The sequence below is a fragment of the Talpa europaea genome (assembly GCF_964194135.1).
Source record: "Talpa europaea genome assembly, chromosome: 3".
Lineage (NCBI taxonomy): Eukaryota > Metazoa > Chordata > Mammalia > Eulipotyphla > Talpidae > Talpa > Talpa europaea.
In genome coordinates, this window is record NC_140069.1 from 137745582 (window position 1) to 137770121 (window position 24540).

General features: G+C 41.0%; 1 protein-coding gene across 1 annotated transcript in view; it reads left to right on the forward strand.

The window, feature by feature from the left end:
* EXOC4 (exocyst complex component 4) overlaps nt 1–24540 on the forward strand; it is a gene marked incomplete at both ends in the record, with an annotated part of 653799 nt that overhangs the window by 594362 nt on the left and 34897 nt on the right. Inside the window, 2 exons of the mRNA XM_084230488.1 lie at nt 5410–5588; nt 8846–9005. Coding sequence (XP_084086614.1) covers nt 5410–5588; nt 8846–9005 — 339 coding nt within the window. The remainder of the gene's footprint in view (nt 1–5409; nt 5589–8845; nt 9006–24540) is intronic.

The following is a 24540-nucleotide window of genomic DNA, read 5'->3' on the forward strand; positions in this document are numbered from 1 at the left end:
CACTTAGTTTTCTCATTTGAAAAATGAAACTAATTCCTAACAGATTTTATAAATGAAGTAATGAATGATCAGTACAATGCCTGCCACATATAAAGTGTTCAAAATGGTAGCTTTGGGATTATGGTGATTTTACTGTTGGTGATATTTTCACTAAAGTACTAACCAAAAAGGGCCATGTGATCCTTTCTTTCGAGAACTTAAAACCCAGTTGACAAGATTAAGTTAAATACTAATTCAAGGAAATAATTTCAAAGATGTCATGTTCTTGGGCTCTTCCTTCCCCTGCAGTGTAGAAAATTCAGATTAGCTCTGGTAGTCTCTGCTGTCACACCAATGGAAATGGTAGAAGGAAAAGACTAGAAGCCTTCAGTTGCTCATTCCTTCATGTTTACTGAGTGTCTGCTTTGGGCCTGTGTGCTAAGAATTGGGATAGAGGGATGAAAAGGCCCCTAGGTCCTTGTACTCATGGAACTACATGCTAATGGGGGGGAAGCAGCTGTTGAGTAGACAAAAAAGATCATTTCCAATAGGAGCAACTCAGAAGATAAAATCAACTAATGAAATCAAGCAGTGCTGTCTAATAGGAATAGAAGGTAAGCTGCAAATGCAGATGATGTAAATCATTTAAATTCTCTCGTCTCTGTTGAAAAAGTAGAGAAATACTTAAATTATAATAACACATTTTTGTCTAACTCGGTATATCCCAAATATTATCTCAACATGTACTGAACAAGAAATGATAAATGATAAATGTTGGATTTTTTTATGCAAAGCCTTGATATCTACTGCATACTTTCCTAGCACTCCAGAATTTGGACTAGTCACATGTCAAGCAGTCACTAGCACATGTCGCTGGTGCTGGCAGTGTAGATGGTGCAGAGAGTGAGGAAAGAAACCTCAGACAAGGGGGGCCGTACCCATAAAGTCCTGAGACACCATGTCCACTTCAGCAGTTCTGAGAAACAGAGGCATCCTGTGTGATTGCAGCCCCATGAGGGAGGAGTACGGGGAGCTAGACGGAGGGATGGGAAAAGGAGAGGGCCAATCAGGATCAGGATCCTGACACAGGAGAGGGTCTATAGACTCTGAATAGTTCAGATTTTTGTTCTGAGTGTGCTGAGAAGCCATAGGAGGGTTTTTGGAGAGACCATCATTCATTTCTTCATTCATTCACAAAAGATGGCTCTGGCTATTATATGGAAAAGGGATATGCAGGGAGAAATATGAAGCAGAATGAACCATTGGGACCGTCAGTTATAAGCACCAGAGTGACAGGTCGAAGAGGGAGGATGTTGGATTTAACGCCTAGTCTGAAGGCAGTACTTGATGGATTGAGCACAGGGCCTGGTAGCAGTGAGAGAAAGAAAGGACCCAAGGAAAACCTCTGGCTTGGGCCAGGGCAGCGATGTTGGTGCTGGTACTGTTAACCAAGGTGAGAAAGAGCGAGGGAGCAGAAAGCTTGGCAAGGGTTGGACATCAGTTCCATGTTGGAGCTGTTCCATATGAGATGACCGTGGGGCATCTGGGAAGCAGCATCAAATAGACAGGCAGGTGTACACTTTGGAAACCTCGGGCTCAGAAAGCAAAGAGTACACATATTTTTTCTTCTGCGTTACTAAGGGACTTTATGAAATCTGAATGAGCATATTCTATTCAGTTGTACTGTTAACTAGGTTTAGCTTTCAAAAATGTAAACAGAATTTTGTTTCCTATGTGTGCACTCCACGGTGAGCTTGCATCTCTCTCAGGTGTGCCTGGGCAAAGCCTGGATAACAGTGGATTGTTGTCACTTCTTTTGTGTGCCACTCGCTGTCCTCATTCTTCACCTTGCCCAGGCAGTTCCTTCTGTATTGCCTGGAGCACCACAAGTGGAGGAAGAGAAATCACATTGCAGATTTGGAATCTGTGTACGCAGCGTTATTTCTGATCTTATTTCTTACATTCAGCTCCCAGAAATAAAGACTCTTGCTCTATGTTCCCTGATTGGTTTCAGGATAATTTTTAGATTTGTTTTCTATTTACTTACAAATCGGCAGTGAAATAAATCAGGTGTTTTCTATGAATAGACAATTGGCAATGGACAGCAAAAAAAAAAAAAAAGACAAAAAACAACCCACACGGTAACATTCTGAAGCCTGTTACCTGGGCTGCACAGAAAAACAAGGGAATATCAAATTAATTACTACCACCGCTCCTGGAACTCATGCAATTGATTGTGTGGGTGCACGATGTGTTCTACATCCAGAATTACCTGCCAGGAGTGCAGCTAATTCCAGGTAGAATGTGTTCCACACGTTGGAGGACGATCTCTGAGATCCTTAACCCCTGATCTGCACATTTTAGATTTTTACATCTTGGTAACACTATTCTTAATAATGCTGAGCATGTTTCAGTCATTTATTGCCTTTCTAAGAAACCATTTGTACTGTAACACCCACTGCTATATCTCCTTCAACATGAGCTTCAAAACAGAGGAAGTTTGCGGTAAGATGGAGTAGCAGGAGCTTCCGGGGTTGATGCATATGAAGATTTGAGGGAAAAGGACACCCCTGAAGTGGGCATGGTGGCTCCACACCTTCCCCTCACACCTTCCCCTAAGTACCTCTCCCATCTGCTGTTGATTCATATCCTTTAATATCCTTTGTAATAAATGAGTGACCTAGTAAGTAAAAAAAGAGATGGAGTCACAAAAATGACTGAATTATACTTCCTTGTCTTTTCCTGAGAACACTAAGCTGCTTATGTTTTCTAAATTAAATTTCCTCACTTCATATAACATGGTTTCAGCATACGGGTTGCTTTCTTATGAGTCTGCTGCATAGTGTATTTATTTATTCCTTTTAAAGTACGGTTTACACAGGCCAGCATATCCCGTCACACGGGGCTCAGTTAGTGCCCATCGAGACACACTGTTCTCTCACTATTACATTAGCAAGGGATTTTATTTGTGTAGTTGATGGGACAAGATGAATAAGACAAATATCAAGCACGTCATTATATTGCAGTGTAATAAAGTTAGGATAGTGGAGACTGTTTGGGTGCCCACCGTGGGGGATTGTGGAGAACTTCTGGAAGTTCTTGGTGAGCTTTGTTCATTTTTATGCCTCCAAACCTGCACTAGTCCTGCTGCCTACCAGCTGCCCATGATTCTTGAGTCCTGGCTCATTTGAAGTCAAACTCAGATAAAATAAGGGCTGTTTTTCACCCAACAAAATCTTAAGTTCTTTAAAGAACATGAACTGGTTTGAGATTTTTTTTTAAATATATTTTATTTTATATAATTCTTACATCATTTTTCATTTTTGCACAATGTATGCATTTTCATTTTGGTTTACTCAGTGGTCCACTGCATGCATCCTGGGGGGACAGAGTCTGGCCAGCGTCATCCTGGGCATCATTACCAGCTAATGTTTGTTTTTTTCCCAACCTGCCATAAAAGAGAATTCTAGCTTAGCCCCTGCCATCCAGGAACTGGTGCAGTGGAGAAATGGCTGCTTAGGCACTGTCTTGGGGCCTGTGACCCAGAAAGCCCCTGTGATAAGAGAGCACAGGTAGACCAACAAAGTCACTAATGACAAATAGCAAGAAGTCAGTCAAAGGCAACTTCGAGTGCCAAAAAATTTGTCTTATATCCCCAAGATATTTTTATATTCCTAGCTCATATTTTCTTTAATGTTGTTAATGTCCAAACCCAAAAGGCTTCTCAAATCCAGTAGGTTCCATGCTGAAAGTGGAAGCATTTGACATTTTACCTGTGTCACCGTAGGTCACATTTAACCCCCAAGCAACCCCTTTCTGTAGATGGAAGCATGAGGCAAATGACACTCCCTAGAGTTGAAAGACACAGTGAGACCATTAAGAATTGTTGGGTGTTTTTTTCCTATTTGAACTTTGGAAGAAGAAAATTAAGTTGCATTTGAGTCTAAGATGACAAGAACGTCACCTTTGTCAGCTGATTCCTCTCATCATCAGGAGGGCAGCTGCCTGTCACTGTTGGGATCCTGAGTGTGCACTTTCTGAAAATCAGCTCTCCTGCTGTGTGATCAGCAGTGTTTGCAGAAAACCTTAATGCCAAAGTTGTATTAAGGTTAACAACAACATGCCAGAATTCAGAAGGAAAAAAAAAAAACCAAAATCCTATTTATTTAGTTTGAACTAAAACTTGCTTTCTTTACAGTTTAATACAAAGGATATAGATTAGCTAATTTTTTTAAAGATTTATTTTTATTTATACAACAGTTGGGGTACAGGCCAGATGCGCGGGAGGTAAGAGTATTCACCAGAGACAGAAAGAGGAGCAGAACAGGCAGAAGGACTGAAATACACTGCTGAGTGGAGTAGCGGGTGCGACAGGAGAGGTCTGCTGCGCCATGTGGGATTCTCGCCAGCCAGGATCGAACCCACGCTGCAGAGGCTGCGGACAGCTTCACAGTGTGGCACTCAACTGCCTGTGCCACCAGGGAGGCCCAGATTAGCTAATCTTTACCATCTCAGTTTGGAGTTCCCTGTATCTACAAAAAAAAAAAAAAAAACCCTAAACTAATATTTGTGTATAAGCAAACTGAGACCATTTCAAATAGGAATACACTCCTTTCACAACTCACTCAGATGTGTCCTAAGTGACTCAAGACTCATCTCCTCAACCTTTCCTGATACCTCATGGTTAAGTTCCCTGGCACCCAGGACACACGCGCTTCTGAGTGAGACACTGGCCCCTGTTGGTCATTTTGGTCTTTTCGGTGGAGTCTTTAAGGGCACAAACTATGCTCTACATTCTTTGGGCCTAGCACAATTGCCAGCAAATGCATAGTTGTTCACTAAGTGTTCTACTTAAATAAGAGATTAACAATAACAAGCCTAGTAACAGTGCCAGGCCCTGTACTATGCTCTTTCTATGTTGTAGCTCCTCAGAGCACCCTACAAGTTAGGTGCTGTCATCATCCCTATTTCACAGACCCAGAAACTGAAGCATAGACAGAAAGTAACTTGCCTAAAGCCACACAGCTGGTAAATGGGAGTGGAAACTAAAGTAGTCTTATTCCAAAGCCTGTATATTTAAGATCTATGGCTTCTGCATCTCATTTTAACTATAACAATATCTGTAGAAAGAGTAATCCTTTTCACAGTAACCAAACAGTCTGGTCATTGAAAAGAATTTTAGAACTCAGCTATTCATCACTCCCAACATAGAGATTAAAAAAAGCAAAAATCACAGAAGCTGACTTGCTGGGATCATTCTGTTGTTCCACAAAATAATTAAGATGACTTTCTGGTGAAAGGTGGGAGGGACACATAAAAATCTGCGGTGTCACCCATTTCGGCTGTTTGGGTGCTCTGCCCCAAGAAGATCAATATTTTCCTCAGAAAGATGTATTCATAACTGTTCTCCCTTTTTTTTTTTTTTTTCAGGGTTCACTGTTTCCATTATCTCATCCCTCTTGCAAAGGAGGGGAACTATGCCATTGTCGCTAATGTGGAAAGCATGGATTATGACCCTCTGGTGGTTAAGCTCAACAAAGACATCAGCGCCATCGAGGAGGCCATGAGTGCCAGTCTTCAGCAGCACAAGTTCCAGTATATATTTGAAGGTCAGACATGGCCTGACCTGGGAGGTCCCTGTTCTGGGAGTCTGGGAGGAAGGATGGGTGATGGTTTTCCTGATTCTCTGGTATTATTGAGGTTCAAAACTTGTAGAGAAAGATTATTGGGGTTTCTCTTTTTTTCTTTTTGAATTAAAGCTGCAACACCTAGTCTCTCTGAGTATGGCTAGGTAGACCACAATATGGCTGCCATCTGCTCCTGGTTGATAAGGAGATTTAATCCCAGATAAGGCAGATGGCAGCCCGGCTGCCTCCCTGACAGACCACTCATGAGAGTTGGTAAATGTGTGGAGCAGGCCACAAATTAACTCAAGAGGAGCTCATAAAAGGAAACACAGGAACCAGAAAGACAGAACTCTGAAAGATCCCTCATTGGCTAAAATGAACAGTGGAAGGGGAAGTTCTCTCTCAGGGAATGCATTATTGTCTGTCTGAAAAGAACAGAAAACTCTGATTAGCAGGATTTTGGAAAGACCACATCCACAGATGCCTTCAGGCAAGGAAGGGTATATAAATATCATGAGATCATCAAAAGACATTTGGCTTCAACATTTGAAAAATCCCGCGTCAGACACATAACTTTTCATGCAGAATTCCTCCCACAGGGCCCCTGTGAGGTCTCCAAGTGTATTGCCCTTGCTCCTGTTTTGGCTCGTTTGTCTATAGCCCTGGGTGCCAAAAGTATCCATGGTGTGTCACGGAATTTAACAAGTATGATTTAGACAATTGAGTAGAGACATTGTCCAGAGGATGGTGACAATCTGAATATAGGAAAGAGTATCACTGCAAGGCCATTGTTTGCATTATAAAGCAATATGTTCCAGCAAGGTTAGAGAAACACCCCCACCCCCGCCATTCTATTTTCCCATTAAATTATGTCAAAAAGATGGAGATGTGTTCTGAAGAGAAATATCTCTACAAGACTGTAACCAAAAGGTGTAAGTGAGAGCTGTGGCTCTTGAATGGGGGGCAGTAATCACAGGGGGGAGCTGCAATGCCCACATGTCCCTTCCTTTGCAGTTTCCTCCTCACTCTTGACTGTGACTCTTCCAAATCATATGTAACCGCATGCACAGTTCCCAGAATTTTTCTCATTATTTTGCCCAGACATGTCTTCGCTAATCCTGCTGAGCCCCAGCATTTTCTGGAAATGCAGGTGCATTTCTCTGACATAAAATAGATTTTAACTAACAAATTATAAAATTGAAACTTCCTGTATAAAAAGTTAGTTTTTTTCCCCCCTCTGTGATATAATTTTCTAAATTCAAACTGGCATAATGTTGAGTTCCCCAGGTGAGTGCCGGGGAAGTGGCTGTGTGCTCAGTCTTCCTTGTGTGGGGGCAGGAAGGAGTAACACAGACAATGCTTAGCGTTGATCATCTTAAGGAGAACGATTTTTAATTGGCTTCATTACTGTAATTTATTATACATATTCTACACATGTGTTTATTTAAAATATGTGTTATTATTTGCTGTGCTCTATATCCACCCCCTTCAGTGCCTGCTCCTGAGCAAATTGCATTTTACCATAGAACAAAACTCTCCTGACGGGGTGGGGGGGAGCAAATATTGTTTAAAAATGAACAATGATGTAAAAATAAGAAAAAAAAAAAGAACAAAACTCTGTCTGCTGTATGGGCTCAGGAGAGTCACATCAAAACTTGACCTCCAGGGGGCCTCCCCGGTGGCGCAGCGGTTGAGCGCTGGGTTGCGAAGCTGCCCGCGGCCTCTGGAGAGCTGGTTCGATCCCCGGCTGCTCCCCGGCCACCAGAGGAGGGTCCCACGTGGCGCACGGACCTCTCCTGCCGCCCGCTGCTCCCCTCAGCAGTGTACTTCAGTCCTTCTGCCTGCTCTGCTCCCCGCTCTGGCTCTGGTGAATTCTCTCACCCTCCCGCGCTTCTGACTGTACCCAGTGCTTGTGTAAATAAAGAAAAAATAAATAAATAATCTTTTAAAAAAAACCACTTGACCTCCAGAGATTTAGGCATAGACTTTTCATGGAAATAGACTGTCTAGCTTTAAGTGTAAAATCACATGTAGTAGCACATAGACGTGAGTTCTGGTCTCGAAGCAAAGTTGAGTGAGTGTAGCTGAAGCAAGAGAGAACATGTCTTCCTCTCCTTTTCTGTTCTCCTCTTAATTAAAGGAAAACTCTGAGGGAGCCATTGATTTGGAAGGGGTGCCCTGAGCATAGTCAACAGGAAGGGACCATGACTTTAGAGGAAAAAAATCATGAAAGTAGAGTCCGGCTTGTACCTAGTCAGAATAGCTTCAGTGTTCTGGAGGAGATGTTGTAGAATGAGAGGGTAGAGAAGGAAGAGAAGTTAACTCGATTCCAGATATTTAGAATGAAATGCTAACTTTTACAAACGATAACCCACATGCTCCTCAGATGGTGCAGAACCCACCTTGCTCAGCTTCATTACATGGGAGATCCTGAGCAGACCTCTCTGTTGATCCTTTGAGACCCCAGAAATGTCCATAGGTATTTTGTAGGAATTCCACAGTTTACACATGGTCTGCTTGCCTTCCGGGGTAGCTTCTGACTACTGTCCTTCCAATCGCTACCTTACCATGCACTCTATTGTCAGTGTTGCAGTGTGTTAGAAACCTTACATCTGTGTGTGTGTGCGTGTGTGTGTGTGTGTGAGAGAGAGTGTGTGAGAACAATTCCACAAAATAAAATCCTGTTTATTGTTGGACAACATGTTTTGCACGTACATCAAATAAGTAAATAAATAGCAATTTCAAATAAACAAAAAGGCAGCCTTTAATCTTTGGCCTTTTTAACCATCTCATACAAACTAACTATTTATAGTACAGTTAAGTGAACTTGCTGTTTTGTGGAAGAGGAGACCAAACAAATCATTGTATTTACATGTGTTCATGTCTACCCCAGAAGTATCTGTACAGAAAAACAAGAGTGCTTATGTACTTTAATAGTTTATGACAACCTGGCATAATCACTAAACCCTGACTGAGTAGCTGCAGGTGTACTTGGCACTAGCTGGAGCTATGGATGTACCTAGTTTTGTTGCCAGCTAAACATCTGCCCATTGGCAACTGCATGGACCAGGCATAAATACACTGAAATTATTGTAAGACCAGCTGCTGTGGCCATCAGAGAGATGCTTCCATTGGTTGTTTCAATGGAGGATTAGGAGACAGAAATCCTGAGTACGTGTGCAGGGTGGTGCTAACCCAGCTTCTCTCTTTTCCTCTCTTTTCCCCTGCTGGCCCCTCAGGACTGGGACACCTGATCTCCTGCATCCTCATTAATGGTGCACAGTACTTCAAGCGCATCAGTGAGTCTGGCATCAAGAAAATGTGCAGGAACATTTTTGTTCTTCAGCAGAATTTGACCAACATCACCATGTCACGAGAGGCCGACCTGGATTTTGCAAGGTAGGAGGGGAGTTGGGACTCAGTCCTTGTACCAAAGCCAAGAGCTCATTGCCTATTAACTCATTTGTAAGAATGATTCTTAGGATCTGAATTTTTTTTTAAAAAGATGTTCATAGGTTATACAGAAGTAACTCTATAAAATTCTTTGGTAAAATTCAAGGAAGGAGTTTGTCTTGTTGTCTAGCCTTAGTCCTTAATACAAACTTGAGTAACATTTTTCCTGATTATAAAAGTAATATGTGCTGATTGCATAAAATATATAAGTTTAAAATATAAAAAAAAAGAATCTAAACATTACTCATTAGCTTCATCCTGAAACGATGATATTTGGAATACTGTCTCCTGGTTTGTGCCTGTGATGCGTGTATATGTAAGTTTTCACACGTGTGGATGTAATTTCTCTCTATACAAAACTGGAAATAGGTTGATATTTTATTTTCACTTAATTTCATTTCTTAGGTCAAAAATATTCTTTTGAAAGAATGGTTTTCCCCATATCCATTAATATTCCTTGACTATATCACTCTTAATGTCTGAGCAAATATTCCGTGGTACAAATGAAGCGTAATTATTTAATCATTCGATCATTTTTTAGACATTTGGATGTTTTCATTTCTTCCCCTATAAAGAGCATGTATTGAGTGTGTTTATACATGAACCTCTTGCCTCACCTCTCATCTCTCCCAACTGAACTCCACTTCCTCCTCTTGCTTCTACTGAGATGCTGGGGCAGGGAGAGGGTGGAATAGACTTCATCCCTGCCCATGCTCTCCCTTCATGTAATTAAAGATTCTTCTTTTAAATAATATTGCTCCTTGCTCTTTTCTAGGTTTGCTGCTCAACTTTTTTCCCAACTTTGAACCTTTCCTTGTAATGTGATTTTTCAAATTGGAGAGTTAATTTTATGCTTTCTTCATGCTTTCTCAACACTTTCTCTCCCCCAATTAAATCATCCAACCTTGGTGCCTTGATGAAAGCAAAGCAGTTTGGAAGAGGATAGATGATGGTCTTGTATCCCAAAGCTCTATTGCTGTGTGGGCCTTGGTGAATTATTCTGTACACTCCTAGGAAATCTGTTGGTTTTAATCTAGAATGTTCCTGCCTAATACTTAATATGTCTGTGTCTTTTTGTTTGATTATTTGAATCCTGGAGCAGTTCAAGAAAATGTGGAGCAATTCTTGAGATATTTAAAAGGATGATGAAATATTTTATTACTTTGACAATTAGTAACCATATTTTAGGCTACATTTGGTTGAAAGCCATCCTTGCTCAGATTACGGAAACCAGGTGTGACTGAATGCTGCATTTATTTGGTCGCTCTTATGGGGAATGATCTCATTATCGAATTAGTCTATTCCTAATAACATTGACAAGGGGAAGTTAAGAACATGGAGGCCTGAGGGATACAGAGAAGCATTACTAATTCTCTGAGGACTATAATTCCTAAATTCAATCATCCTCTTTTTAAATGATATTTTTAGCTGAAATAAGTAAATTAACACAGTTTTTTGGCAGACAGCATGGGGCCTGAACACTTAACTGAAAATACTGGCATCTGAATAATGACTGCTGACTGGGCAGTCTTGAAGTTGGCATCAGTGGGCTGTGTGTCAACAGAGCGTTTCATTTCTTCAGGAAATAATTAAATGGCAGCCAGCTCATGCCTTTCACATTTGGATCTGTGAATGATGTCCAAGAAAGTGGGCGTAAGCTGAAATGTGACCACTTCAGAGAGGCTTCGCTATTGTTATTTGTCACTTTCTTCATATCAAATGGTTATGAAAGGAGGAAATAGCCCCGCATGCAAAGGGCTTTGGCTGGCTCTGTTCTCCCAACCCTGGCTCAGAATACATCCTACTGGATCAGTAGTAACCAGAGGCCCACGCGTTTTCTGTTTGTTTCCCCCATACTCTTGGCCAAGTAAATGCCCCTTATGCACATTGCATGAATGAATAAGTGTCAAATCAAGGCTGCTTTGGTGTTGATGAGAGGTTTGGATAATGACAAAGTTAAGTTTCTCTCTAGGACCTCCACTGGTGGCGCAGTGGTTGAGCACTGGGCTGCGAAGCTGCTCCCCTCAGCAGTCTGCCTGTTCTGTTCCCCACTCTGGCTCTGGTGAATTCGCTCACCCTCCCATGCTTCTGACTTTACCCAGTGCTTGTATAAATAAATAAATAAATCTTAAAAAAAAAAGTTTCTCTTCTAGTGCCCTGAAACTTTTAACCATCTGACTTGAGTCAGTTTCCTCATAGGCTTCTTAGAAGAAACAGGCCATCTCCCTAGTAGTGCTTTGTAGAGCAGTAAGTGTTACCAAAAGGAATAATATATCCCTACTATTAGTAGTGTCTTTCTCCCTTATTTTCTTTTATTCCCATACATGCATATGGCCATCTTTATATATATATATATATATATATATGCATACAGACACACACACACACACACACACAGAGACATGCTTTATAACCTTAGTTTTTCTTTGTTGGGTAGGGACAGGTTTTGTGAAATGGGCTCCATCCATTCTACAGAATCTGAAGCTATGTAAAATAAATATAACAGATACCAAAATAGCCAGAAATAATAGACTGCAGCAGTGTGCCTCAGCATTCCTTAAGCAATGTCTAATCAAGCATGGGCAGCATCTGTATTTCCAGCAAATCTCTATAGGAATGTTATCTTCCAACACAGTAATTAATCACCAGTTGCCATGTGTCAGAAAACTTATTTAATAAGAAGTTGCAGGGCTCCTGTAGATTTTTTGCTTCTCTCACCTTCCTGGCCAGTGAAAAATATCACACCCTTTCTGTCATTACGAAATGAGTGATCTGGAGTGATTCCATTTATGTTGATTCTTCTGCTTGTGGTAGAGGTAAGTTGTCTGTCCCTGTTTATATACACTTTAACTAGTCTCCAGTAGGATAAATCTTGGTGAACAGAGGATCACGCTAGCCTGTAGCTTCCCCAGAATTACAGAGAGACCCTGTCCCTTGTGATCTCTATTGTGGTTTTGACTCTTGACACCACTAATTCTGGACTTTGCCCTGGAAAAACAATGCAGATTAACTAGAAGGTACAAGAGCCTTATGAGTGTGCTTTTAGTTCCTTTGATCAGAGATCGTCCTAACTGAGCCATCATGGCTTCCCCAGCACTGAGTCACAGCATCGACCCAGGTGGTGTATAACTGGGGAAGGACTCTGACAGGGCACTACAGTCCCCAAGGGGGATCTAGCCATCTTTATGGTTCAAGAGAAAGTGTTCAAAAAGAATATCCCAGCATTTTCCTCTTAGTTCTTCCCTCTGTCTCATCATTTTCTCTTTCGTATCAAACTCTCCCAATACAATGGCCTTTTCTGTCTCCTATATCTCTCCTGTTGGCTCTGTTTCCTGCTTTCCTCCTTCCACACTTCATCTCTCCTTGATTTTTTCCCCATTTTGGTTTTTTGTTTTTTTGTTTTTTGTTTTGACTTGTGTCATTGTTAAATCTGACAAAGATAAGGAAATGAAAGCTCAGATTCAGGAAGTGGTAAGGGGAGAAGTCCTAACACATAAGAAAGCTTCCTCACCCTTTTCTGTTCATTCATTCAACAAATATTGAGTACACTTTCCCCTTGGTCCTGCCCTCATGGAATTTACATTGTGTGGCAAAACAATCTAATATATAAGTAGAATCTAAAGTATGGCAGATAATGTGTGCTAAGGCAAAAAAAAAAAAAATAATAAGCATGGGAGAATAGAGCACCCAGGACATGGTGAAGGTAACCCACAATTTTTGAGTGTTCATAGAAGCCCTTAATAAGATGATAACATTTGAGGAAAGACCTGAAGGAAGCAAGCCACATGGCTATCTTAGTGTGAGAAGAACGTACCTGGAAGGGGTCTCTGAGTGCAAAGAACCAGAGAGAGCATGCGTGACATTTGCAAACAGTAGAAAACCCAGGATAACTGAGGTGACTATGCAAGCAGGGGGAAGAGTAAGAGGCTTAATCTAAGAAACTGAGATCGTGACCATTCTAATGACATTGGCTTTTGCTCTGAGTTAGCTAGAAAACTGGTCAAGGGTTTGGACAGAAGAGTGCCATAATATGACCTACTTTATCAAAGAATCATTCTGGCTGCCATGTTGAAAATGTATGATGTGGGTGAGGGGGCGTTTGCAGGCCAGTCAAGGGCAAAAGCAGAATCTTTTCGAGAACTATTGCAATAATCTGGGTGAAAGATAATAGTTATTCAAACCAAGGTAGCAGCAGTGGAGAAGATGAGATATGGTCAGATTAAAATATATCTCAGAAGTCAAGCTGATAGGCTTGCTGAGGAATTGGAAGTGAACCAGTAACTCCAGGGGTTTAGTTCTGAGTCATTGAAAGGATGGAGGTTTCATTTACTGAAGACCCCCCAGACCTTCCGAAAGGCAGGTACAGTTGGGGGATAGAGGGCAAAGAGACACATGGGAAGGGAGGAAATGAAGACTTTGGGTTTGAGATGCTTAAAAGACTGCTGAGTAGAAATAAAGAAGAGTCAGCTGGATAAATCTAGGCTTCAGAAAAGAGGCCTGGGCTGGAAATTGGAGTTTGGGAATTAACAACTTGCAGATAGGATTCAAAGCCATGAGGCAGAGTGACAGGTCAGATCTCAAAGAGAGCATGAGTAAAGGAAAAACAAGAAGCTGTCCAAAAATTGGGCTTTCAAAACTCCATGATGCTGGAGTTCTGAAGAACCAGAAAGGAACTTGGAAAGGAGTAGTCAGTGCAAAAGATAACCAGAAAAGGTTGAGACAGAGAAGTCAAGTGAAGAAAGTGTTTTAAAAGGAAGGTGTCTTCATCTCTGTCAAATGCTGCTCATGGGTTAAGTTAGCTCAGAACAGAGAAGTGGCCATTGGTGGTCTTGACAAGAGGTCTTGACAAAATGTTTTGTTTTATATTGTTCCCTAAATAACCTACCTAGCTTAAGAACAAGCTTCAGACATATTTTGAAACAGATTCTTACTTCTCAATTCCCTGCATTCAGGGCTGGCAAATGCCAACCAGGCATAGGAGCTAATGGAAGGAGCTTTAAGTGACAAAAGTTGGAACATTTTGAGCAACAAAATAAATAATAGTAGATTGTAACCCAAAGTATGAAATAAATATCCATGAATCCAAACTGATATAAAGAAATTATTGAATACATTAATATGTGAGGAAGACAAGACAAATCTCCTATGCAGAATTCCAAATAAATTATGTCGCTACTCCACCCTATAGAAGGGTGCTTAACTCCCTACTTAAGTGTAGGTTGCCAGAGTGACTTCCTTCTGAAGAGCACATGTAGGATAAAGCAGGGAGGAATCACTTTATAGTGAAGAAATCTGACAAATAGTACTTGAGTCAGATGGTCATGTTTAACATTAGGTGCATAGATCATCTCGATGGCTGTGCCCTTGATATGAGGGTGGTGGAATGGCATTTTACTTCTATGACTTCCCCCAAACCTATAACCCTTGCATAATCAGGCCAAAAAAAAATTTGGACAGATTCTGATACAGGAGGATCCTACAAAATACCTGATAATGTTCTTCAAAACTGTCAAGATCATCAAAAACAAGGAAAGTCTGAGAAGCTACCGTAGCCAAGAGTAACCTAAGAAGACACAGCACCTCCCTATTCATGAGGAAGCCCAGATGGGATCCTGAAACATGAAGATGACGGACATTAGATGAAAACCAAGAAAATGTGAATAAACCACTTTAGTTATTAATGTTTCAATATTGGTCCATAAGTTATGATAAATATGCCATATTAATTGTGCAAGTCAATAATAAGGAAACTGTGTGCTAATTGTATAGGAAATCTCTGCACTGTCTTCTCAAGTTTCCTGTAATCTGAAATTATTGTTAACAAAAATTAAATCTATTAGTAAAAGTTAGGCAAAAGGCCTGACTAGGCATTCTCCAAAAGAAGACACATAGGTGGCCAATACACATGAAAAGATGCTTAATGTCTATTATTAGGTAAATGTGAGTTAAAGCCACAATGAGATACTACATCGTACCCACTATGGTTGCTACAATCAAGAGACAGACAGTAACAGGTATGTGAAAGCTTGCGGAGTAATGGGAACCTCAGACATTGGTGGGAATGTAAAATGGTAGAGGTGCTTTGGAAAATGGTTCATCTGTTCCTCAAAATGTGAGACACGCAGTTACTATAAGACCCAGCTATCCCCCTCCTAGATATACCCACAGAGGAAATGAGAACATGTCTACATAAATGTCCATAGCTGCATTATTCATAATGGCCAAAGGGTGGAAAGAACTCAAGTAATTGTCAAGTGATAAACAAAATGTGGTAAATTCATATAATGGCTATTTTTTAGCCTATAAAAGTACTGGTACATGATACAACATAGATGAACCTTGAAAACATTATAGTAAATGAAAGAAGTTATAGAAGACCTTATATTGTATGTTTCCATTTATGTGACTTGTCTAAATAGGCAAAGTTACATAGAAAGTACAATATGGTGACTTAGAGCTAGGGATTTGGGAAGAAATGAGATCATGGGTTTCTTTTGGGGGTGATGAAACATAGGAATGCAGGTTTCCTTTTGAATTAGTGTTTTTGTGTTCTCTGGGTAGATACCTAGGCGTGGAATTCTGTGACCATCTGCTTTCTGATGTTGGTACCTAGCTGGGCAGCAATACCCTCAAACAAGATGAGCCTCCAGGCAGAGAAGGGATGAGGTTTGATGGAAGGGAGAGATCAGTGGACATATGAGTATAAGACCCTTGTGAGATTTCCAAGTGAAAATGTCTAATATGCAACTAGATATGTAAGCTAGAGGCTTCGAAGTGGGGCCTGGATTGAATGCATACAGGGAATCATCGGCATAGAGTTGTTGAAGACCCTTAGAGAAAATAAACGCTGTAGATGGAGAACAACCCACTGGGGACACCAACACATGCAGGGCCGGAGAAGGAAGAAGAACCAGCATCAGATAGGGAAGGAATAATCCCATCAAGCAGGGAGTGGTCCCAGGGTATAAAGGCCAGAGCAGACAGACAGCCTGTGTATATGCTGCCTGCACTGAAATCCCCCGTAAGTCTGCATCACGCCTATCTACCCAGTAAATGAAAGCATCTGCCCAATTCAACTTCTCCAAGTCCTCTTTGAAGTAAACTATTTAGATGCCTTCCTCCAAGTGACAGAGTAAATGACAAAGCCGACCTGAAAACTAAATATATCGATCAAACCCCTGCTTTATCCTTGACCTTGTGCTTTCTCTAAGACCAAGAATGATGTCTGGCGCAGCCGAGAATGTTGAATTTCTTCCAAGGGAGCAATTTAGGTAGACTTATTTCCTACAAACCTATTGCACCAGGATCAGAGCTTAGGTTTTTCATGGAAAGGTTATAGGTTTTTCTATTTAGAATGACCAAGGCATAGTTTGATAGAGAAGGATTAGCAATGACATGCTGCCATCTGCTGGAAACACCCGCAGACAGCTGGGTGACTCTGGTGGGCTCCGAGATCCCTGTCACCCTGATAAATCAAGAGTGGGCACTGCCTCCGAAGCTGGCTTCAGGGATGGTTTGGCTGCAAATATAAATGCCCCACCGCGCAAATAAAATGTTTTTTGATTGCCTTGCTAGAAGAATAATTTTGTTTCTGAGAAAGAAACAAAATGTTTTTCACATCCTATTTTTTTATCTGTTCATTTTCCCCCAGCTTTATTCTGCTATTGCTCACCTGGCTTTCCAGCTCTGGAATAGCATCACTTTTCCCATCACCTATAATACCCAGAATTTGGCTTGAGAATTTTTTCCATGTGGATTTGTGATTAATTTTGTAGAAGAGGTTAGTCTGCTAGTAAGTCCTTTAATGATAATCCCCTAAAAATTCTGTTGTAGCTCTTTAAATTTAACAGAGATGCAAAAGTAGCCCTGACTTTCCTGGGGGAGGCAGAGTAAATTGGGAAGTAGGATGGAGTCCACAGCAGTTACCACCTGTTAGAAGGAAATAGGTCAGTTAACAACATTTAATAATGCAACAAAAATTTGTGTGGCTACTTCTGAGGGGATTTTCTTAAAGCTCTCTATAAGCAGATGTAAATGGTATTTCATCTCCCTAATTAAATCTTCATTTGTCTTTGCTGTCCTCTTTCTGCCCATATGCCTTTCTACTCATCTAGTTGTTCCTGTGTTTTTTTGCACTTATAGTAAGTATGTGCCATGTTTTATAACAATGAATTGATCTCTGAAGCAGCTAATTAAGGCTTGAAAACAGGGAGCATGCTTTCTGCTCTGCGTCTCCTCCAAGTCTCACAAAAAGATATCCTTAGCAGGTATTTTTGTTTGATTTGTCATAAACGTATCTCGTCTGCAGGCTTTGATGAAGTTAAGATTTCCCTTGATTGTATTCAATGAATGTCACCATAACTGTACATGGATAGCATCAATGCATAATTTAGGGGCCCCGCGATTATTGGCCGGCAGTGGTAATCTCCCCTTTGTAGCACATACACTAGAATTGGAGTGATGCAGAGATTAGCATAGGTGGCAGGTGTTATTATTTCCAATAAAGATCCCAAGGAATGGAAATCAGAAGTGACTTGTCTAAAATCTCTCATCAAATTGTACTTTTTATACACCCCGCACTACCTCTGTAGTCACCATAGTAAGGAAATTAAATTAATTCATCCAGCGAAGCCATTTTTCTGCCAGGAAAGGATTGCATTATACTAAAAAGACATTAAGCTTGTTCTGTAACTAAGGCCCAAGAATGATCATTTACTGAGTCTATTAGAATTCTTGCTGAAATACTAGAGGCTGGAAGTTGACCTTCCTTGTTTTCTAAATAAAGATATAGTATTTAATTGTGATGTGCTAAAGCAGGCTCAATGGCTGTGGCTGCTAAGGCAGAGCAGCCGCCCCTGCACACCACATCTAGGCCAGATTTCCCCAGGCCTCCCTGGCCTGTTCTAGCCCCAGCCCTTCTCTCTAGTCTCACCTCCTGGTGTGCTCAATACCCTTTCCTAATCAAGAGAGAGAAGACCTGAACTCTGCAGGCAACCGTGAATTTAGTGGTCAACACTAGAAGTTCCTTTTCCTCTAAAACCTTCCCTAACGTGGCTGGCCTGCATAATTTCTCTCTCTCTTTTTCAGTTTAACCCAATTTTTATTTATTTGGGGTAACATTTTTATGGAGATAACATGGGTTACAATGCTGTGTGATTTAATTTTCTCTGAAAATCAATACATGACTGTATGTCGTGTTGTTCATTTGTACCCATTGTTTAATATATCATTGCTCTCATTTTTATTAGTGTATTTCCCCTCCCCGTTTAGTTACGCAGCTATTTTTTCTAAGCAGGTATACTCCCCTGCCCATTTTATTGTGATATAATTGGCGTACAACACTGGACGAGTTAAGGTGTACAGCGTAATGATCTGACTTCTGTATGTTATGAAATGATTACCAATTATAATGTTCTTGTGACTAGTTACCATGATTGTGTTTTGTTTGTTTGGGTTTCTGGATATCTTTTTCCCCTTTAATTCTCTCTAACTGTCAGAAACCTAAAGTATTTATGGATGCCATTCGAACTTTGAAGTATGCTTGATAAATATGAATGTCTATGTATATTCATGAGAGAATCCTAGCTAAATACAAATAGGTTACCAAGAAATAGTTTATATGCTTTCTAGACCTTTGACTCCGAACTGCTATCACTAAAACAAGAACAGCATCTAGAAGTCAAGCTGACTTCAGTGAAAATCACCCAGAGGCCTACATTAGTTACTTTTCCTTAGTGATGATGATAATACATTACCATTCTAAGAATAATCATTATTACTATTATATAATTGAATTCAGTATTTGGCATGAATCATAGGAAATGCTTTATCCATGTTGGGTCACTGAATCCTCCTCTATATGTAGCTGTTATTACTGCATTTTCGAGATGAAAATAACATTTAAAGAGGTTAATAAATTCCCAATTTTCACTACAATAAGAGCCAGGATTCAAACTCTGTTTAGTCCAACCCCACAGACCAGGCATACCCTTAATGAGGGTGAAATCAGGGCTATTCCTTTAGTAAATATTGGGCTCTATTTTGCTTTGTTTCATTAAAATGTAATTTCATATTTTCAATTAAGCTCTTAGCTCTCAAATATTTCATTTTCCTTTATTTTCTCTGGTTGTGTGTCTTTCCCCCTTGATTTCCATTAACTCTGGCCTCTGACTATGGTAATGCGCACATTCATTGTGACAGGTTCTACAGACCCCTCCTGCCCCAGAAGATGTGGGGCTCTCCTTGCTCCGCCCTCAGGTGCTGGGTACCACTTGTCGGTCTCCTGCCCCTCTTCCCAGTGGCTGTCCTGGAGCTGCTCTCCAGACACCACACTGCCAGTGCAAACTGGCATGTGATTTACATCCCTGACAAACTATCATTAACCCCAAATATAGACGTTTGTGCTCTTAACAGACGCCAGCACTTACCCAAGTAGTTCTCAAGGCTAGTGAGTATAAGAATTCCTAGAGAATGTGTTTTCAGTGAAAGTCTTTGACTCCATCCCTAAATATTCTGATTTGGAAGGTTGATGTGGCACTCTTGCACCTGCAGTTTGTTCTTATTTTTTTGTGTGTGTTTTTTAGTTTTTCTTTATTGAAGTAACATCGCTTTGAAAAACCCTATGTGATTTAGGGGAGTGGGTTCACAACTCCTCAGATGTATGTCACCATACAGCCTCCACCATCAAAGCACCCACAGTCCTCTACCTTAGACCATGGGACTCCCCGAGTAACCTCAGTTCATCTGCAGTTTATTTTGCCAGGGCCCAGGGGATCCTGATGCAGGCAGTTGTTGGACAACTTGAAGAAATCCGCCTCACCTCCTTCTCTTTGATACTCATACAATATCCGGGCCTTTTTTCCCTCAGCCTCTTAGTCTCCTATAGACCCCTTGAGTCTTTTTTCCTCCTGCTGCAGGCATAGAAAGTAAAAATAACCTGAAAGCACTTATCTGGATTAAGTTGACTCTTCATTAAAACTATCCCTCAAGGCACTTACGATGATTATTTCACATCAGAGTCAGAATGTGTTCTTGGAAGTCTGAGGTGAACTCAGAACTATTTCATTTATCTTGGGGGTGGCTGGAAAACCAATTCAACCCATAATCATTGCATAAATTTGGACAATTCTCTTCAGGTCTCTTGGGTGAAGATTCCTCATCTATAAAAATTTGATTTGACTAGATCCATGGTCTCTCTCAGAAAGGACTTGTCCTGAGCTCCATAGTGTGGAGCCAGGGGTGAGGTTCAGAGGCCTGAAGCTCCACCTTGACCCCTCGCTCTGAAGAGATTGTCATGAGAGATTTTTCAAAGGAAGGAAATTTAACTTCAATCCAGTTCCAGAAAGATACTAAAGATTTCTAAAATATACAGTATTTAAAAGGCATTTTTTTATTTGTTGGTTGGACAAACTAATACACGTGAGGAGGAAGGGAAGAAATGTTTCTTTTCATACTCCATGTGGTGGTTGTTGCATTTGCTCACCGAACACACTAGAAAGTAAGACAGACAGAGATAGAGCCGGCGACTGCTTTTGCATGACCTATAAAGGTCTTATAAAGGCTCTGAACAGTAATTCAAAAAATAAACATGTAGGTACTCAAAAATATAAATGTCACATCTGCTGTAACTCTTCATCGTCTCTGCCATGGCGTGCTTTTCCAGTTGATGGAAAGGTTTTATTCAGATCAGCCATTTCCCTGTTTCCTGGAGGCAGTCTTACTCTTTGTATTCTAACCTTTAAAGATACGGGTTCGGTTGCCGCTGTAATGATTTCCATTGCCCGGCATCTACATGTTTAAATTTCTCCAAAGAATTGCACACCTTCTATTTTTCTCATTTGGAGATGGAGTCAAAAAGGAGAAAAAAAAAAAAATCAAGCAATCGAGCAGGGTAGGAGACACCAGCTCTTTGGCAGCCCGGTGGGGCAGGAGCAGATCAAGGACCTGAACATTGCAGCTGGCATTGACACCAGCTCATTCTCCTTTAGGCAATGTGTTTCACAAAGATGCTGATTAAACATTTTGGGGTACTGGGGACAGAGGAGGGGGAGAGAGGCTAGGGATTTTCAGTGGCTAGAGCATTTTATTGACAACATTAAAGGCTTCGCGATATATTCGACCAGAAATTAATTACAGCCCAGTTCCCTGTGTCTCCCTTAGGTGACAGTGTTCTGTTGATGCGTGCTGCTGTGGAAGTAATAATAGGTTTCAAATGTTTGTGAAAAACATAAAGTAATTACTTGCTGTGGTAAATCAGTCATTGGAAGTTTCAGCTTCTCTGCGCGCCATGTGTTTGGCAGTTGGTCTGTTTCTTTTGTTAACCTTAATTATATAGCATAGGAGAATTTTTTTAGATTTCAGTTTTTAGAGATTTTGCTTTCTTTTGTTTCTTGGATTCACAGTTCTCCAGGGATGGAAGTACTGAAATGATAATGGCACATAACTAACATTTGAACAAGGGAAGCATATGTCTGCCTGGGAACTGATTGCCTTAGTTAAGTTTTGTAGCTATTGGCGATCAGCTATTTGCCAGTTCCTCTAATGAGCCTTAAATATTTACTGTTTATTGTGCAGAGGGGAAGAATGTGCTCTGGGGCATAGTGAGGCTCCTTCTCACCAATGGCATATGTGTAAATTATGGGCCTTCCAGCCAGAGAGCCTCTAATAACTCTTTTTCCCTTTTTTAAATTTAAAAATATATACTTTTTCAGTAAACCCTTGGGTCCCTTTCTCCCCATAGGTCCTCTACCTCTACAGCTCTGCACAGATGTTACTGACCTCTGTGTTAACTCACCTAGAGGATGAGAGAAATTCCCCTTTGGCAGCCATCTTGAGAGAGAGCCTCATCCAGACAAATACTGTGGTGGGGATTATATCCTGGGCAGTGTGACATAGAACCCCACATGGGTACCCTGCTGTTGGCATTAAGGCTGACTCACCCCCCAAAAACAAGGTCTCTGCGTGTTCACATTTTTTAGGTCAAATACTGAGTTTTTCTAGTCTGTCTAATCTGTCTTGTCAATTCTTGATCAGTGAACCATTGCAAATCCTCACTTCAAAGTTTTACTTAATCTTCTCCATCAAGCATTCACTCTCAGAACAATAAGTTAGTTTTCCCTTTCCAATATCAATCTTTCTTTGAACCATTGTTTATATTTAGAAGCAAAGAAAGAACGATAAGAACTGGTTATCAATAATCATTCCGTATAGAGAGTCATACTAACTAGAAATTCATACTTACATGCTTTTTTTCATTGCAATGATAATTGGAGTTCATGGTCTATAACCCTGACTCCATTCTCAAACAATGCCCCTGCATTTAGTATGTTTTAGCACGATGTGTATTTTACTGTATCTTGTCTTCTAAAAATGGTTGACTTGGGCCTCCCTGGTGGCGCAATGAGTTAAGCACCTCACTATGAAGCAGTCTGCTGCCTCTGCAGCACAAGTTCAATCCCCGGCCAGCCAGGGAGCAACCCACATGGCGCACAGAACTCTCCTGTCTTACCCACTGCTCCCCTCAGTCAATCTGCCTGTTCTATTCCCCCCTCTGTCTCTGGTGAATCCTCTCACTCCCTGCACTCTGGCCTGTACCCCAGTTCTTGTATGCATAAAGAAATAAATCTTTTTAAAAAATAAATAAATAAAAATAGTTGACTCTTTGAGAGCTCAGAATAAGCCTGAATATGTGATTAACTGTAACCCCCTCATTTTCTTTTCAGGCTGCCACATAGAATTTATATATCTCTAGAATTCTCTCATAGCTTTTAAGACTGAGCAACAACAAATCGCTTAAATTACTTTTGTATTTTTTATTATTGTTAATATTACTGCAAATAGCTACTATGTATTGAGTACATACTTTGTGCAAGTACTCTGCTTATATGATTTACCACATCATCTCATTTAGTCCTTATAACAATGTGGCATGCTTAAGCATTAGCATTTTCATTTTACAAGTGGAAAAATTGAATCTCTGAAATTCTCTGAAATTGAAAATCTCTGAAATTGAAGATTAAGTAGCCCAAGGTTTACACAACTAGTAAATAACGAGACCATGACTCCAAGCCACGTCGATGTGCATTTTAGCTGTTTGCTAGATGGCTCATGACCGTGTCATGCATTGCTATTTCTTTTCTTTTTTTTTTAAATATTTATTTTTTATTTATGCAAGCACCGGGGTACAGGCCAGATGCGTGGGAGGGTGAGAGGATTCACCAGAGACAGAGCCGGGAACAGAACAGGCAGACAGACTGAAATATACTGCTGAGGGGAGCAGCGGGTAAGACAGGAGAGGTCTGCTCGCCATGTGGGTTGCTCCGAGGACAGCGGGGATAGAACCAGCACTTGCAGAGGCCCCGGACAGCTTCAGAGCACTGCGCTCAACCGCCTGCACCACACATGGGAGGCCCCCATGCATTACTATTTCAAGAAGCTCTACCATGGCCTCAATATTTTTATATATTCTAATAAATGATCATGATAGGGTGTTCCTAACGCGTGCAACTTAAAGGGGAGGCAATGATTTTTTTACCTTCCCTGAGTGAAGCTGAAAGGAAATGTTGTTTTGTGGGCCTACATGGATCAAACAAAACCAAAAAGATTATGAGAAAGGATTTTAGCACAGCTTCTAAGGCCCTTCTGGGGATTGCCATAACCCTGATGGGCCTGACAGAGGCAGGGAGAGGTGTCAGGCTTCAGAGAATACAGGCCTGGTAGCAGCATGAGAGGCTGTCCAGGTTAGGGAGGAAGGCTGACTAGACTACACAGGGAGACTGCAGCCGCTGCCAAGTACAAAACTCAATTCCCAAGGTATCAAAAGAGCATATGTAAATGGTGGTCATGCCGTGACTGATGAAATTCTCTTAATGTAGCTTTTCAGAAGCTACTATGTTTTTTCCAAATGAATTTCAAACACTTGTCTTTTTTTTAAAAAAAAAAAAAAGCAAGAATGTCTTTTTGATCTTTTAATAGGAAGCCCAGTCGTTTTAAAAGGAAAAAAGTGGAGCTATACAATTGACATTTGTCTTTTTTTTAATTTTATTTTATTTTATTTAATTTTTGCTACTGAGCTTTTAAAATCTCTGTTAAGGGGATTCCCCCCTATCTGGTCTTGGAGGGAGGCAAAGCTCACCTGTCATCACAAAGACACAAAGTCTGGGCTTCCTTGCTATCTGGGACCAATCTGGGCTGGGTGATTCAGACACCCCACTCCAGCCTTCATCAGGGAGCCAACTGAGAATCCTGTGCCACGGAGGCAGCAGCGCCCAGCTGCCCAGGATGGTGGCAGCACAGTGGTGTGGCACAGCCAGCACCCAGCTCTGCTGGCACAGGGCAAAGCACAGTGTTTAGTGTTTAGCAGTAACAGTGGTGGTATTGTCATCAAACTGTCTTTGAAGAGTGATTCTGGAGTGATCTTGGCCATGATCCCAGCTGCCACCTCGCTTTGTTTATTCCCCTTCACTTTCCTGATTCTTCTGTC